The sequence below is a fragment of the Poecilia formosa genome, unplaced genomic scaffold, assembly GCF_000485575.1.
Source record: "Poecilia formosa unplaced genomic scaffold, Poecilia_formosa-5.1.2 Scaffold37, whole genome shotgun sequence".
In the NCBI taxonomy this organism is placed as follows: domain Eukaryota; kingdom Metazoa; phylum Chordata; class Actinopteri; order Cyprinodontiformes; family Poeciliidae; genus Poecilia; species Poecilia formosa.
The window spans coordinates 744627-758391 of NW_006799976.1; the positions used below are offsets into that span (position 1 = coordinate 744627).

Here is a 13765-nt window from a genome sequence, read left to right on the forward strand (position 1 = left end):
ATTATTCTGTTCTTGAATTGTGACGCTCATGGTGGCAACATGTTGAAGGAGCTCTCTCAAGTTAGTTCTGATTTATTATTTTCCTAGACTTGGTTCATAATTTGTTTGACTGAAGCACTGCATGTTTAGACAATTATTCTGTCTGCATATGCTGCTGGATTTTTGCTCTGACCTTTATTTTTCCCAGGGACAAATAAAGGTTCCAGTTGTACTCTTGTCACAACTGGAAGCAGCTGATGAGGATCTTTAAAGCTCAAATAACACCTGACCTACGAGGCTTCATGTATGGAGAGCAGGATCAATGGAGAGAGAGAAGGAGGAAGTTCTCTGAGGGGTTTTCACCATTCAGAAGACATGAATTTAAAGGGGAGTGGCAAAAAGCAAATGAGGTGGATTAGCATTGCTTGTCAACAACAAATCTTCAAAATTGTGGTATTTTATTTTATTTTTTTACCAAAGGTCCCTTTAAAAAAGAAAAACTCCTGCCTGCCTGTGTAGACACACAAGGAGAGACACAGATGAGAAAAGATAGACTTGTTTAATTTATACACATCTACAAGTGCAGGACATTGGTGGAATAAATGTCATGTTCCCTCAACCTGCCTCCACTGCTTCATCAAAATAGTAGAAAATATATGTTTTAAAAGAGTAACAGAGTACTTTATTCCTTCTCAGTAATGTAGAAATACTATTAGAAATGTTTTAATCTACCAGGATTGCAAAAGCATTTTAAATCGATCTCTTATAAGAATACCAGAATCTTAACACACAGTGATGAAAGCTGAGCAGATGAATGCTTCATATATGAAAAACAAAACAAAAGAGGAACAAGTTACATAACTAATTTGCATAATATTAACACAGCTAGTAAATGTTTGGTTTTATGCACTTTAAACATAAGGCTCTGAAGTAAAGGCCTGATCTCATGATGTGTCTTTACTCTCATAGCATAAGTCATTTAACAGTGAAGTCAAGTACAAAGAAAACATTTAGGGGGAAAAAAACAAACAATCAGCATAATTTTAACAGAGAAAAGGTTAGAAGAAAAAAGGAAAAAAAAAGAATGAAGACCTTCAGTAGGCGATCCAAGACCGCCTACTGAAGGTCCAGTAAAGACCTCGGTTCTTTACTGGACCTTCCTCTAACCCACCTCCAAAGTTCCAGTGCCCAAAGTCAATTTGTTAAAATGTTTTTCAAAGGCAGTGCAATAATCATGACAGTTTTTGTTTTTTTTAAGTATATGGAAGAGAACGCTGACGAAGGGGAGGATCGTGTTAAACGGAGCAGGTGTGGCATTGACCTTGCAGGTGTCAGTCAGACAGAAATAGCCCTCTTGTCACTAGAGAGACAAGCGGACCCGTCGTCTTCACACAGTAGGTGGGCTGTAAGCAGACACCCACCAGCAGACATGGGCCTTCACAGTGGGACGCCGCGGACCCAGTCTCTTCCGCTCCACAGTCCCTAGGGTGGGTCAGCAGCGCAGCCCCACCTCACCTATCCACACACCTGACTGCTCAGCAGCTGTGTGGGAACAAAGCATGGCTAATTTCCAACAGCATTCGTACTTGCTGCCAACTTCACAGACCTCAGAGATGAGTTAAAAACTGACAGGTAGATTTCTTTTTTTTGCCCTAGTGCAGTTAAGACATGCTACCTAACTGGTTGCTCCTCCTCTTCCTGTTTGGCAAAAATAAGTTATCTCAGCAGCAAGCGACTACTTCAACTACTTTCACTCAGGAAAAAAACAAAAAACAAAACAAGACAATATTTGCAAATTGGCCACTGGCCTGGTAACGCTCTAGCTCTATTAGAAAAGTAGTTGCATATCGTAAACTTGTTGTTACGTGTTGTGTAAACTGCTACAGCAGCTAAGAAGGACCTTAAAACAGTATAAAGCTATAAAGAGAGAGAACAGTTTTCTTGTAAAAAGGTTGTTGAGTGGAGGTATGACTAGTCGACACTTGTGATTCAAACTCCAGTGGACAGAAAACTTGAAGCAACAACAGTAGCGAATTAGTTCTGAACCTGAATATTTAAAAGACATAATGGTGTTGAGGAAAACAAAAACAAAACAACAAAAAAAAAAAGCATCCCTAATGTAACCGTGTCAACATGTGTTAGTTTCATGATTTCTGTCCATCCAGTTCTAGGCGATGTTATGTGCGAATTTTCCTCTTGTCCTCGAACAACGAGCGGACTAAGTAGACCTGGACGGCCGACACCACCATCATCACGAAGAGGTTGACCACCGACCAAAAGTTCACCCTGTCGAAGTTGCTCTCCTGGAGGTTCCGGTCGCGAGCCTCGAACGCCCGCAGCAGCGTCTGGATCTGCATGCTTTTTCCCAGGCGAGACTTCACGTTGTTGATGGTGTCCTGGGAGACAGAAAAGAAAAAAATATACATTTATAAACTCATGAAAGAAACCGAACAAGGGCCACTTCTACAAATACTTTAAGAGAGTCATATGCATTTACATTTAGCTCCCTTCACTCTGATGCCACTAAATAAAACCCAGAGCAACCATTTGCTTTCAGATGTCACCTAGTTAGTTTATAATTAAAGTCGGTAAAGTTGTGTGCACTTTAATCTCAGTATAAATCCACCTGGATTCATGAACAATTACTGTTCGTCGACATTAATTGTTCATTAATGTTGAAGGACATTAATGAACAAGCAGCGCTGAGGAAACCAAGGAGCACAGCAGATAAGGTGATCCATATGAAAAACCTGTTCAACTTTGCTTATATATTGCAAAACACAAAATCTTACCAAGTTATTTTTGTCCTAGTTTCTGGTACAAATATCTTAGTACACTTGAAATAAGGTAAAACTAATTTACAAGTGACTTTTGAGCAAGAAACAGAAGCTTGTTTTAAGTCAATAATTCCTTAACATTGATGAAACAGTACTAGGTATGAAATAATCTGCCAGTGGAACAAGTCATTTTTGCCATATTATAAGTTAAAAATTGTTTTCCCACTGGCAGATCATGTCACTTATAACCAGTACTTTCTCAAAAAAATATTTACAATTTATTCACTTAAAACAAGTTCCTATATCTTGCAGAAAATGTACACACGAATTAGTTTTGTCTTATTTCAATTGTCCTAAGATGCACTAGAAACTTGACCAAAAATACTGAGTCAGACTTTGTGGGTTTGCAGTGCATCTGCAAAGCAAAGCTGGAGCATGTTCCTAAGCAAGCTGTGCAGTCAGGTGTGCTCCTTCCTTTTTAAGAAAGCAACTTCCTCCACATCTGGAAAATACGTCTCCTGCTCTTTACCACGTCACGGCTCTGTGACTTCTGACACAAATACGAGCCATTTATGGAGACGGAGGCAGTGCTAGTCACTGTGGCGAAACTGACAACAAGCTGAGTGTTCATGACTCTCTCCGTTCTTGTGACACATGCTGGACCTCTTAGGACGCTGCTTTGTGGGGAAATTATTGGGTCGTTAATGGGACTGTGTCAAGACAATAGAGGGACAACGTCTAAAACGCTGAAGTGGAAATATAAAGGAAGACTATGCATGTCAGATTTTTAATTACGCCACTGAGATCAGACGGTTTAGAAACATGTTAAACTATACGCTGCGTGAAAAGGTCTGCCTCACCATAATGTCCTCCAGCTTCATGTCCAGCGAATCTGTACCAATGATGTGCTCCTTCCAGTTGTCTGGGTCTTCCTCCTGATCCATGTTGTCCAGGATCAGCTCGAAGAAGACGAGCTTCTCGGATATGGAGCTGAACGTGTTGTCAAAGCAAAACACGTAGTCCCCATCCTCATGAGTTTCCACGCTGAAGGACAGAACAAGCTGTAAGGACACCGTGGACGTGCAAAGCAAATCAACGGACGTGCTGCTCGAGTCGCTCACGTGTGGACGCCGTCCGACTTGCGCTGATCGCTGAAAAGCAACTGGCCGGAAGGAGAAGAGATGGAGAAGTCCACGTCGAGACCGGCACCGTCTAACACCTGTTGATGGTGAAGGTAAAAGGAAAGGGATCAGATGTCAACAGGGCTCATACACACAACTTACCAGGAGACAAAATAGTTAACTTGCCAGTATTCAGAGCTGGATATCATTTTTTAATATTATTAATGTTTTGAAAAACACAAATAACTGAATTACTATGTAGTACTTTGTGATGGTTTATCACATAAAATCCCAAGAAAACACATTAATGTTTGGGCAGTTGTGAAAAATTATATGAACAATTCAAACATCTGTAAGGCATTGCATATGCTGTAGTAGGACGTCACCCAAATATGAGAAGTTGTAGTTTTTCCTCATTCTACAGTGAAAACAAAAACCCTCAGTTAATACTTGAAGCTACACACCACAATGTTAAGAAACTGCTAAGAATGTCCATCATGGCCCAGACAGTCAAACGGGATTGCTAAATGTTTGTGCACATCAGGGTCAAACAGAGAGACTCATTTTGGGAAATAATTTGTGCTCTGACAGGCAAAACTGGTTCCTGACAATATGAAAAATCAAGGTGTGAGCCACAAAGTCAACTGGTTCTACTGATACGTAGTAATTTAACTCAGCAGAGCATTATTGTGGGTAACAGACAGCCCAATATTTGTTTATGACCTGATATTCAATCTCCAGGGAAGCCTCTTTCTTCATGGTTTGGTAGAAACATTCCTTTCGGCCAGCAGGTAAGCTGAAGGTGAAGTCGCTGTCCGTAGCTTGGGAGAAGGAAGCCAACACCACCAACCTGTCCGAGACTAGCGAGATAAACACGGACAGCAGACACAGAACCATCCGGACCGGCTCCATGCTCAAACCTGTGATCCTGAGAGTCCAAAAAAAAAAGCTAAAGTTGTGTTTCAGCGGCCAAACACAGAGTCACAGAGGTGAAGCAAATGCTTCGGTGAAATTTTTTGACGTTCACCCAAAGTTGACTTCTGTTAAACTGTGCTTAGCCTCAGCGAAGACTGCTAAAGCATCAGGACCCCGCCTGTTCATAATAACATTTATTTATGGCTCAAATTAATATCACATGAAGCTACAATATGTTTCAGATATTTTTTATTCTTTTTGCGAAAAATAACGTCAATATACAATAAACAAAAATAATTCTAAAAGGCAATTTTAAGGGCCTTGCTCGAATTGCACTGTGGGATATGTAGTTCATTTGTACCATGTGTGACAGACGACAGAATTCGATGTAATCAAAAATAATCAAATAAAATTAAATTTCGAACTTTAACAGTTTACTTAGGTGTTAAATTTTCAATTTGTTGTACCTATAAACCTTTAAATATGTCACACTTTTGCAGTGCTGGTTATTTTATAGTCAACTTTTCGGAGTGAAATCTAAAAGACTGCCAAAAGCTTCACACTGAGCATGCGTTAATCCTTTCGTAACCCTTAAAGTTAACTTTTTTTTTAAATATATTTTTGATGTCGCCTGTTCTTATGTCCGAGTGGTTCTAGCTCACAAAATAACATTTGAATTAATGAGTCAATCAAAGCCAATATTAATATATTTTTATCTCTTCTAAAATGTGTCATATAAATATCTTTTGCCATGACCCTTTTTATAGATAGTTTATTTTTGAAGAGAAGAGGATCTTAATGCTTATGGTCCCCAGATCTTAACCCCAGTTTATTTTGAGAACCACAAATCGATTGTAATATTCATCATGTAATTATTAGTAGATGATGTCTACAAGCAAGAGTTGCTCAGAGTTTGTCATAATCTGCTGTGCTTCTGAAGAATCATGCCAAAACTGAAATCAGAACCATAATTAGAATAATAATTAAAAAAAAAAAATCTTGTGGAAATAATATACAATTAACTTATAAGTTTGCATAGTTATCTATCACCATATTTTATTTAAAAATACCAACCACACAAAAAATAAGCCTAAATACAATGAATATGATATGGTTTGTTTGTGGGAACAAAATAGAAGAAGGGACAATTTCGCAACCCTGGTGAACAAAATGAGTTAAATAACAAGCACACTCATACAAACAATATTTTCTCTTTGTTTGTTATTTTTACCATGAATAAAATTAGTTATTTATGGTTCGTCCAGACTAAAGAAGCCACAGGTAAACGGGCAATTCTATGTTGTAGTGGAGAAATATCAGTCTATTTGTACTAAAACATATTTGAATTTAATTAAAGAAAATGATTTTTTAATGACAAAAATTCCGATTATATACAAAAAACTAGTAATTTCCAATGAATCGTGATGTTATTGTGCAATGAGTTGAAATAAGGCGTGCTTTGCTGATCAGTTTATCAAAAAGCGTGACGCGTCCAGTCGTACAGCCACCAACTCATCCTCAATACTGGAGGCGGGGCTTCTTTTTTTTCAAATACGACACAGCCACGTCTTCTATGATTGGTGGATAATTTCCTTTCTGTGATTTGATTGGTTATTTCTGGGGCAGGCGTTACATTACCTGGAGCACGGCAACTCGTCAGTAGCAGTGGCTGTTGAAACTGAAACGGAGGCGTACGAAAGGTCCTTGTAATGAATTATACTCCTCCTGAAGTGTGGGTTTTACCTTCACAGCATCGCGGCTTGCTTGTTTTCTAATTAAGGCGGACTCACGGCCAACACACAGCTGGTTTTCGGTGTATTGTGCAGCCGCGACAGACCAGAAACAAACCAAATAGCGAGGATGTCGGTCCCCGCTGGAAGATAATGAAGAGGCTGCGCGTTTTGTTGGTGTGCCTCATTGTAGCTCTCCTGTGCTGGTAAGCTTGGCCTCCTGTTTTCACCCAGTATTACGAAATGTTTGGTAAATAGGCGTTTAAAGAATAGGTTGACCACGTTAAACATACATTTGTGCCCAGGCATACTTATTTATTTATTGTCTTTTGCTGCACAATATTTACGAGTATACATGTTTACTGAGACGAGTCACCCCTGCTACATTAGCTAACAACATATGCCTGTTTCAGTGTGTTGGATTCAGTGCATGTATGAGTTTTAAGAAAATAGCTGACTTTTGTCCTGCTTGTCATCGTAGATAACCCCCTTTGCTGTTTAAATGGGCGTGTTTGTGGGGTTGGTGATGAGGCCAGCTGTTGATAGCAGCTGAGCTAGCTAAATCCAAGTTGGTCAGTGTTGGCATATGTTTCTCAGGTGGGGGGCTGTCGCGTTCATGTAGGTAAAAACAATTCAAAGAACTGTTTAATTTTTTATTAGTCTGTAGTTTAAGATAGCCAAACAAAGATAATTTATGTTTTTGTTAACTAACTTAAAACAAAATATTACGACCCATACTGAAAAACTATATAAATTGTCTTTTGGTTATTATAATTTTTTCGTCAAATCATGTAACTAGTTATGCAGAGATCAGAATCGACCCATTTTCTTTTAATTGACATTGACTGTCGATTGCCAGGATAAATCCTAGCCCCCGCTCAAGAATAAAAAAGCACCAAATCTAAGAATTTCCACAATTTTTTTTTGAACTATAAATGCACCATGACACAGCATGCACGTTTTGAGTTGATTAAAAATGAGATAAATATTGGTATCCATTGTTATGACATGTACTGTTAAATATGCAGCTTTGAATAAACTAAAAAAAAAAAAAAAATCAGTTTTGTTCCAGGCAGTAAATTTAAATAGTAACTGGCAGGTTTTAATTTAAAGAACGAAGGTGAACTGAGGTTTTTAAATGAGTTGCATACTTGAAATAATGATGCTTGTTTAGGGAGTTTTTCTTCCAACACAGCTCATGCATTTGCTTAATCTCGGAGGCACGCAGCAGGTAACAATGTGCTGGGTTTGTAGAATTGGATTAACAGTCCAGCTAACATTCCAACTTTATCCAGATTGTTTGTTCGGGAGAGGCCAACTGTCCCATTGGAGGCACGCAAACTGGACTTCCGATTCTGTCTGCCCTGGAGATTTTGTTGTTTTAGCCTATTGTAGTGTTTGTGTTTGAACATATGAAAGGTTTGTTTCATGCACAGTTAAAAAAATAAACGGCTCATTTTTCTTTTTTGCTTCCAAGAAAATTTCCAGGGGCTTTTTTTTTTTTGTCCAGTTTCAGAACCAAGTTTGTTTTTGTACACAGGGCATCAGAATCACTTCCTCTTACCGGAGGACAATACAACATAAACATTAGAAACATTATTTTTCTCATTTCCTCCTTGCCTTAGAATCAGACTTTTAGTTGTTATATTTTATTAATCGTGCCAGGGATTAGTGTTTTGTAAAGCCACCATTAATAAATAAAAACTTTCCTAGCTCAGGAAATTAGAACCACGGCACCACTCATTCCTCGGAAAGGAAATTCTGTTTTGGTTCTGTATTTGATGGAAATGAGAAACAGAATTTGAGTATTATATATTTAGTATTCCACATAATCGCAAAATATTACCATTTTTTTCCCCCTCTAATAAATTAATTCCAATTCCTTTAGATTATTTTTTTTAAGAGATTTTGTGAGATGGTCTTTGATTACAGGATTTTAGGTGAGATGTTTTATAGGACTCAATAAAGTCTTTTTTTTTATTTTATTTTTTTTTTTACAAATATTTCATTTTTCAATTTTTTTTTTTTTTTAATCGTAGCCAATTCAGTATTTTCAGATGGACACGTTTGTCTCAGAAAACAAATGCTAAAGGAAAAGTCTCAAGAAACACAGAGCGCAAAAAGAATACAGCAGACTTTTAAGGCAACGTTTGCGTGTCAAAATCATTGATGCCCTCTTTAGACTTTCCTGCGTAGCGACTAATGGCTGCGCTCTGACATGTTCAGCAGTCATTACTAATTCAAACTCTTTTTAGCGTGCTGCTGTTGGCTTCTCCTCCCCTGGTGCCAGCTCTCTACAAATTCCCAGTAGGAGCAGGGAGAACAAAAAAAAAAAAGGGAATGAAGTCCTTGCAGCAAAACCCGGGGTTTCCAAGCAAGCAAGCAGTGATTTTTAGGTTTGAACAGCAGCTGTTTGTTTTAAAAGGGCGGTGGGGAAGGATCACTTGGAGGTTTGTCGTAGCCAAGCTGTTGGCATTAACCAAATACTGCTTCAAACTGCCAGGGCTAACGTTGATATTTCTTTTATGTCCATTTCTTACGTGAATTCTCGTCCTTTGTGTAGCTGCGGTGCACAGCCCCACAGCAGACTGCTTTCTGTGGGTGTCATGCTTCTCCTCCACTCTCACGTTGTCAGCAAAAGAGATCTCACTGCTTCCACGGCACGCCAGCTCCGGCTGTTGACATCAGCGCTGCTGAGGCTCTGTGTGAACGTCTTTGTGTGGAGGCGCACATTTCCAGCCAGGTGCATTGTCAGTGATAGTAGCTTTCTTGCAAACCTAGCCATTTTCCTCTCTATTTAAAAGGTATTCTTTTTACTGCATTAGGATTTATGGCAGGTTATTACTGTTTATGTTCTGCGAAAGCTAGCATAAGCACACAGAAATAAAAAAGGAATCAGATTGTTTTTATTATATTTTTAGCGCAGGATTTTAAACAGAGGGTGTCTTCATTAGCTCATTTGTCGATTTTTCCATGAGCTAATAAGATTCACAGTCATTGGAAGATTATTATTATGTAATGTGATTGGATTAAAAGATAATTCAACTGTGGGTTGATCAGTAATGCTCCATAGACTGTGGATGGTTGAACAAATGGGTAGAGTATCTGCAGGAATCCAGAAAAGCTGAAGGCAGTTGAGTCCTTCTGTTATCGAATTATTAATGATCACTATTGTTTTCTATTTATAAAGCAAGTTTTTTTTTTTTAATTAACTCCTAAATTTAGTTTTGTTTAATAAAAAAGAAAAAAACTTTGTGGCACAAAAATACCTATTTTACAGCTCTGCTCTTTGTAACGTCGGTGTAAGGAGTTGGTAGTCGGACTATCTGCTCTGGTTGCCAGCCTGCAGTCTGAAGTTTACTGGACGTGTCGCTTGTATTCTGCCACCTCTGAGCTCCTTTTGACCAATAAATCGCAAGTGAATACCGCAATATCTTGCGCAAAATGTGAATGTACAGAAAATATAGCTAGCAGTGCAAGATGACGAAACATCATTCGACATCCACTGTGCATGAATCTGTTGCAAGTGTCCCTTTAAAAGTATAATGATGGATGAACTTTGTGCATCTGTGTTGCTAGCCAAAAATATTTATCCTAAATTAAATTGTATCTCAGCTTAATCGTCCTATGTCTGAGTTTTGTTTATGATAGATCCTGCTGCTGGTTGGTTGCTTAAATCCGTGTCATCATTACATCACTGCGTTTACCTGTGAAGGTGGCTTTCCCTTATGGAAGTCGATCGATGCAGCCCTTAATACACTTGGCTAAACGAATAAGAGGTGTAACGGAGGCAGGCTGACTTTAATACCTTCACCACATAGTTTTTTTGTTGTTGTTGTTTTTTCCCCACAGTACAATCTGAGGTGGCAAGTAAGCGCCTTAATCACCTTGAAGTGTTTAGTGTAAGGGGCTAGTGATGCATTTTGCACCTTGTAAGGCAATGGACTATTGATTTACAGCATGTGTCCATGTTCCTCTTAACTCAGCCTTTATCGAGCTTCCCCGAGTTGTTGCTTTCCTCTGGTGTTGTCCACTTGAGGCGACTGCTGTCTGTTATGTAAAGGTGAAGGAATGTGAAGACTCTCCTTTGTGTTTATTCTAATTTTAATACAGGTTCAGCAAGTGCAGATTTTATGTTCTTCCTGGTTTTGAAGTAACACATTTGTCAGTAAAAATAAATTCACTTTATTAAATTATTATTTATTTGACATTGATTTGATTTACCCAGTTTTACCTGTTACTCAGTCTTATCACATAAGGCTGTATGTGTTGCTATTTGCATAAATGCTCTGGGTTTGAAGTGTGAAACAAGACGGTGCTCTTTATATTGCAGAGGTGCCATGCAATTGTTCAAGTTCAAAAAAATACTTTGAGTATTGAATTACAGCTTACAGTACCTCGTATTAATTCAACATTCTTCATACAGAACATACTTTTCTGGAAGAAGAAAGTTAAGTAAGCTTAAAAAACAAGATGTTACAGAACTGCATGGTTATTTATTACAAAGATATAATGTTTTGCTAGTTCACTCTCAAGAGATTTTATGCAACGTTTTGCACCTGTAAGGAGCGTCGTGTATGCTCTGTATTTAAGCTAAAATAAACAAAATGCATTATTTTGTGAAGTGTCAAATCAACTAGCCTGTGGGCTATTACCTAACTAATTTAGTTGAAAATCAGTTTAAAAGCCTTATTTCTCAACTTCTTCCCACATAGAACCACGTACCTATTGTCTGGCCTCTGTTATTACAGCCTTGGGTTCAACACTGTGGTTTGGCAGGTCCAGTCTTGTGTGATGAGACCGAGCCGGTCCTGACACGGGGTTTTGTTCCTGCCCACTGGCCATGGAGGCTAACGAACACAAAGAGCTTTCTTGCTCCCTGCTCTTCCTATGCCCCACTTTTCACTGCACATTTCTGATGTGATATCAAAAGCCTTTTCAGACGAGGCTTCAAGATTACAGTTACAACTAAATGAAAGGCACATGTTTTGCCTCCAGCTCTAAAAAGCAATGTGAAGGAAGTCTAAAAGTAGCTACAAAGCTTTAAGGAAGGTTTCTCACTTGAGGTGTGATCTGCAGCTGCACCTTGAAATGGCCCTGTTTTTAAAAGAAATCGCTGTTGTTTTTGTTCAAGTTGCAATAAAAAGACAGAATCCTCTCCTGTTTCTGTTCCCTTGGAGAAAGGTGATATTTTTCTGGGAAGAGGCAGGCTTGCGTTTTTAATTGAATTCAAGCTAGTAGCCTCAGGCTTTGTCGGTGGTTTAAAAGAAAAATACTTCTGTTTGCTGGTGAATCATGTTCAGAGGGTGGAGAGTGTAATTTTTTTTATTTTTTTTTAAGGTAACGTCATAAATATTATCAAGCATGTGTTTGCCTGTAAAACAGGAGGGCACAACTCAGGACAGAGACTGGATGAATAGAAGCATTTAAATGTTTTGTGATCAAACGTACTTACCACTTCGTTATTATACATGTTATTGTTCTTTGAGAACATTTCTAATATCTAGAGGCAGTAAAACTTCAATTTTTTCCATTAAATTTTTTCCCCCTTTGCTTGTTTTGTTGATTCATGGATTTTTGCAACTCTTACTTTCAGCACTGTATATTTTTCCTTTTTTGGTTTTCCCTGCAGATGTCTTTGTACCTGTGTTTTTTCCTCTTTTTTTTTTATTTTTTATTCATGGGGAAAAAGGCCCCGTCAATGGCGGACCCATGGAACGACTAGAGAACATTGCGTACTGAGGCGGGGATGTTCAGCTGGAGCGTTTTGCATAAAACATTCACCATCAACTGGCTGCTTGAAGCAAGATGCTGAAGTAACTGGTTGTAATATTTAGATGGTGAAACATCAGACTTAAACACATGTTGTGGCATTGTTTCGTTTGCTAAATTGGAAAACAATTTAACAAACGAGCCAAAACGATCTGTGTTGTTCAGATCCAAAATGTCAGCCTTCAATGTTTATTTTAAACAACTTGATATTTTGGAGGCTGTTGTGTATATGTGAATCGCTGACTCAGCAGTTTGGTAAAATTAGTCTGAATTTGGGTTTTTGTTTTGTTCGCCGGCTGTCCCGACAGTATTGTGGTATTGACGCTCACACAAACTAACCCGGACGAGGACGCTGGCTTCTGCTTTCAAACTGAATTATATCACATGAATGAATCCTTCCACCTCATTGTTCTGCTCTGATGTTCCCAACATCACATTCCCAGGCCTGTTTGATCCCAGTCTGACTGGAACCAGGGAAATGCTCTGGATTTTTAGCATAGACGGATAAAGACCCAGAGTTGCAGTTTCCCTAAATTATAAAGCAAAATTATCCATTTTGCTTTATAATTTAGAAGACTAAATAATAAATTGTTTTCAGAAAACCTGAAAAGTGTGGCATACTTTTGTTTTCCCTTCTTTTTTTTTTAAATGTGATTCTATACATAAAATCCAGTGATCCAATTCCCCTCAGAGGTCTCTTAAGTGATTGAATCCATCTGTGTGCAATTTAATCTCATCAGATATTTGTTAAAAGAACATGAGACCGAGGAACGCAGCAGGCAGATCAGGAATGACATTGTGGAAATGTTTAAAGTGTGACGGGGGGAGGAGGAGACGACGACGACGACACTTTTGGATAGATGTTTACCCAGAATGCAAATGGAAAAAACCGTGAGTGAAACGGTGACTGACGAGTATATATTCCATTGAGGGAAAGTAAGTTTCACATTTGCTCAAAAGCCCCCTGGTGGTTGAAGAAAAATCCACATATAAACCGGAAAATACAATATATGAAAAAAAACACTGAATGCTCTCTGGTATGAGCAGGCGGGCCGGATCCGGCATTGTTCAGGGGGCCGGACCAAATGACGTGGCGGGCCGGATCCGGCCCGCGGGCCGTAGTTTGGGGACCCCTGATTTAGATCAAAGGGTATTTATTTATTTGGATGGTCCAGACTTTAGTCAAACTGAGAATCAATACCTGAAAACGTGTCTACAGACTCCTTTTGTCCAGTTTTTTAAAATTTAATTTCCCTTTGGGATTAGTAAAGTGTTTTTGAATTTGAGCTTGAGCTGAATGGACAAAGCCATCAGTCTGTATGTGTTCAGAGCTGCACAACGTGTTTCTGCAGAAGATAGACTCTGTAGAAACACGCTGCACATTTTAGATTGTTTTTTTCTTAACTTATAACACACATTTTTGCCATATTTTCCTCTGCAACTTCACAGCTATGTACCAATTTTGTGTTGG

General features: G+C 38.7%; 2 protein-coding genes across 6 annotated transcripts in view; one reads left to right on the forward strand and one right to left on the reverse strand.

Annotated features, from left to right (window-relative positions):
* Window positions 1-519: 519 nt before the first annotated feature.
* Window positions 520-4958, reverse strand: tmed5 (transmembrane p24 trafficking protein 5). The gene is made up of 4 exons (XM_007550586.2): window positions 4601-4958; window positions 3878-3975; window positions 3617-3800; window positions 520-2375 (listed from the first exon to the last, which is right to left on the reverse strand). Exons 1-4 carry the CDS (start codon window positions 4787-4789, stop codon window positions 2157-2159), a joined length of 690 nt encoding a protein of 229 aa, XP_007550648.1. The 5' UTR covers window positions 4790-4958; the 3' UTR covers window positions 520-2156.
* Window positions 4959-6432: 1474 nt separating this feature from the next.
* suco (SUN domain containing ossification factor) overlaps window positions 6433-13765 on the forward strand; it is a 37842-nt gene continuing 30509 nt past the window's right edge. For 4 of the 5 annotated variants that reach the window (XM_007550588.2, XM_007550589.2, XM_007550590.2 and 1 more), the window contains exon 1: window positions 6433-6728. In XM_007550588.2, the coding sequence (XP_007550650.1) occupies window positions 6676-6728 (53 nt within the window). In that variant the 5' untranslated portion in view covers window positions 6433-6675. The remainder of the gene's footprint in view (window positions 6729-13765) is intronic. The other variant, XM_007550591.2, reaches the window with a different exon arrangement.

Excerpts from the sequence above, each read along its gene's own strand:
- tmed5 (XM_007550586.2), bottom strand. The coding sequence starts at position 4,789 with ATGGAGCCGGTCCGGATGGTTCTGTGTCTGCTGTCCGTGTTTATCTCG. Across the intron at positions 3,801-3,877 it reads AAGTCGGACGGCGTCCACAC|CGTGGAAACTCATGAGGATG; the intron begins GTGAGCGACTCG and ends TCTGTCCTTCAG. Across the intron at positions 2,376-3,616 it reads TGAAGCTGGAGGACATTATG|GACACCATCAACAACGTGAA; the intron begins GTGAGGCAGACC and ends TCTGTCTCCCAG.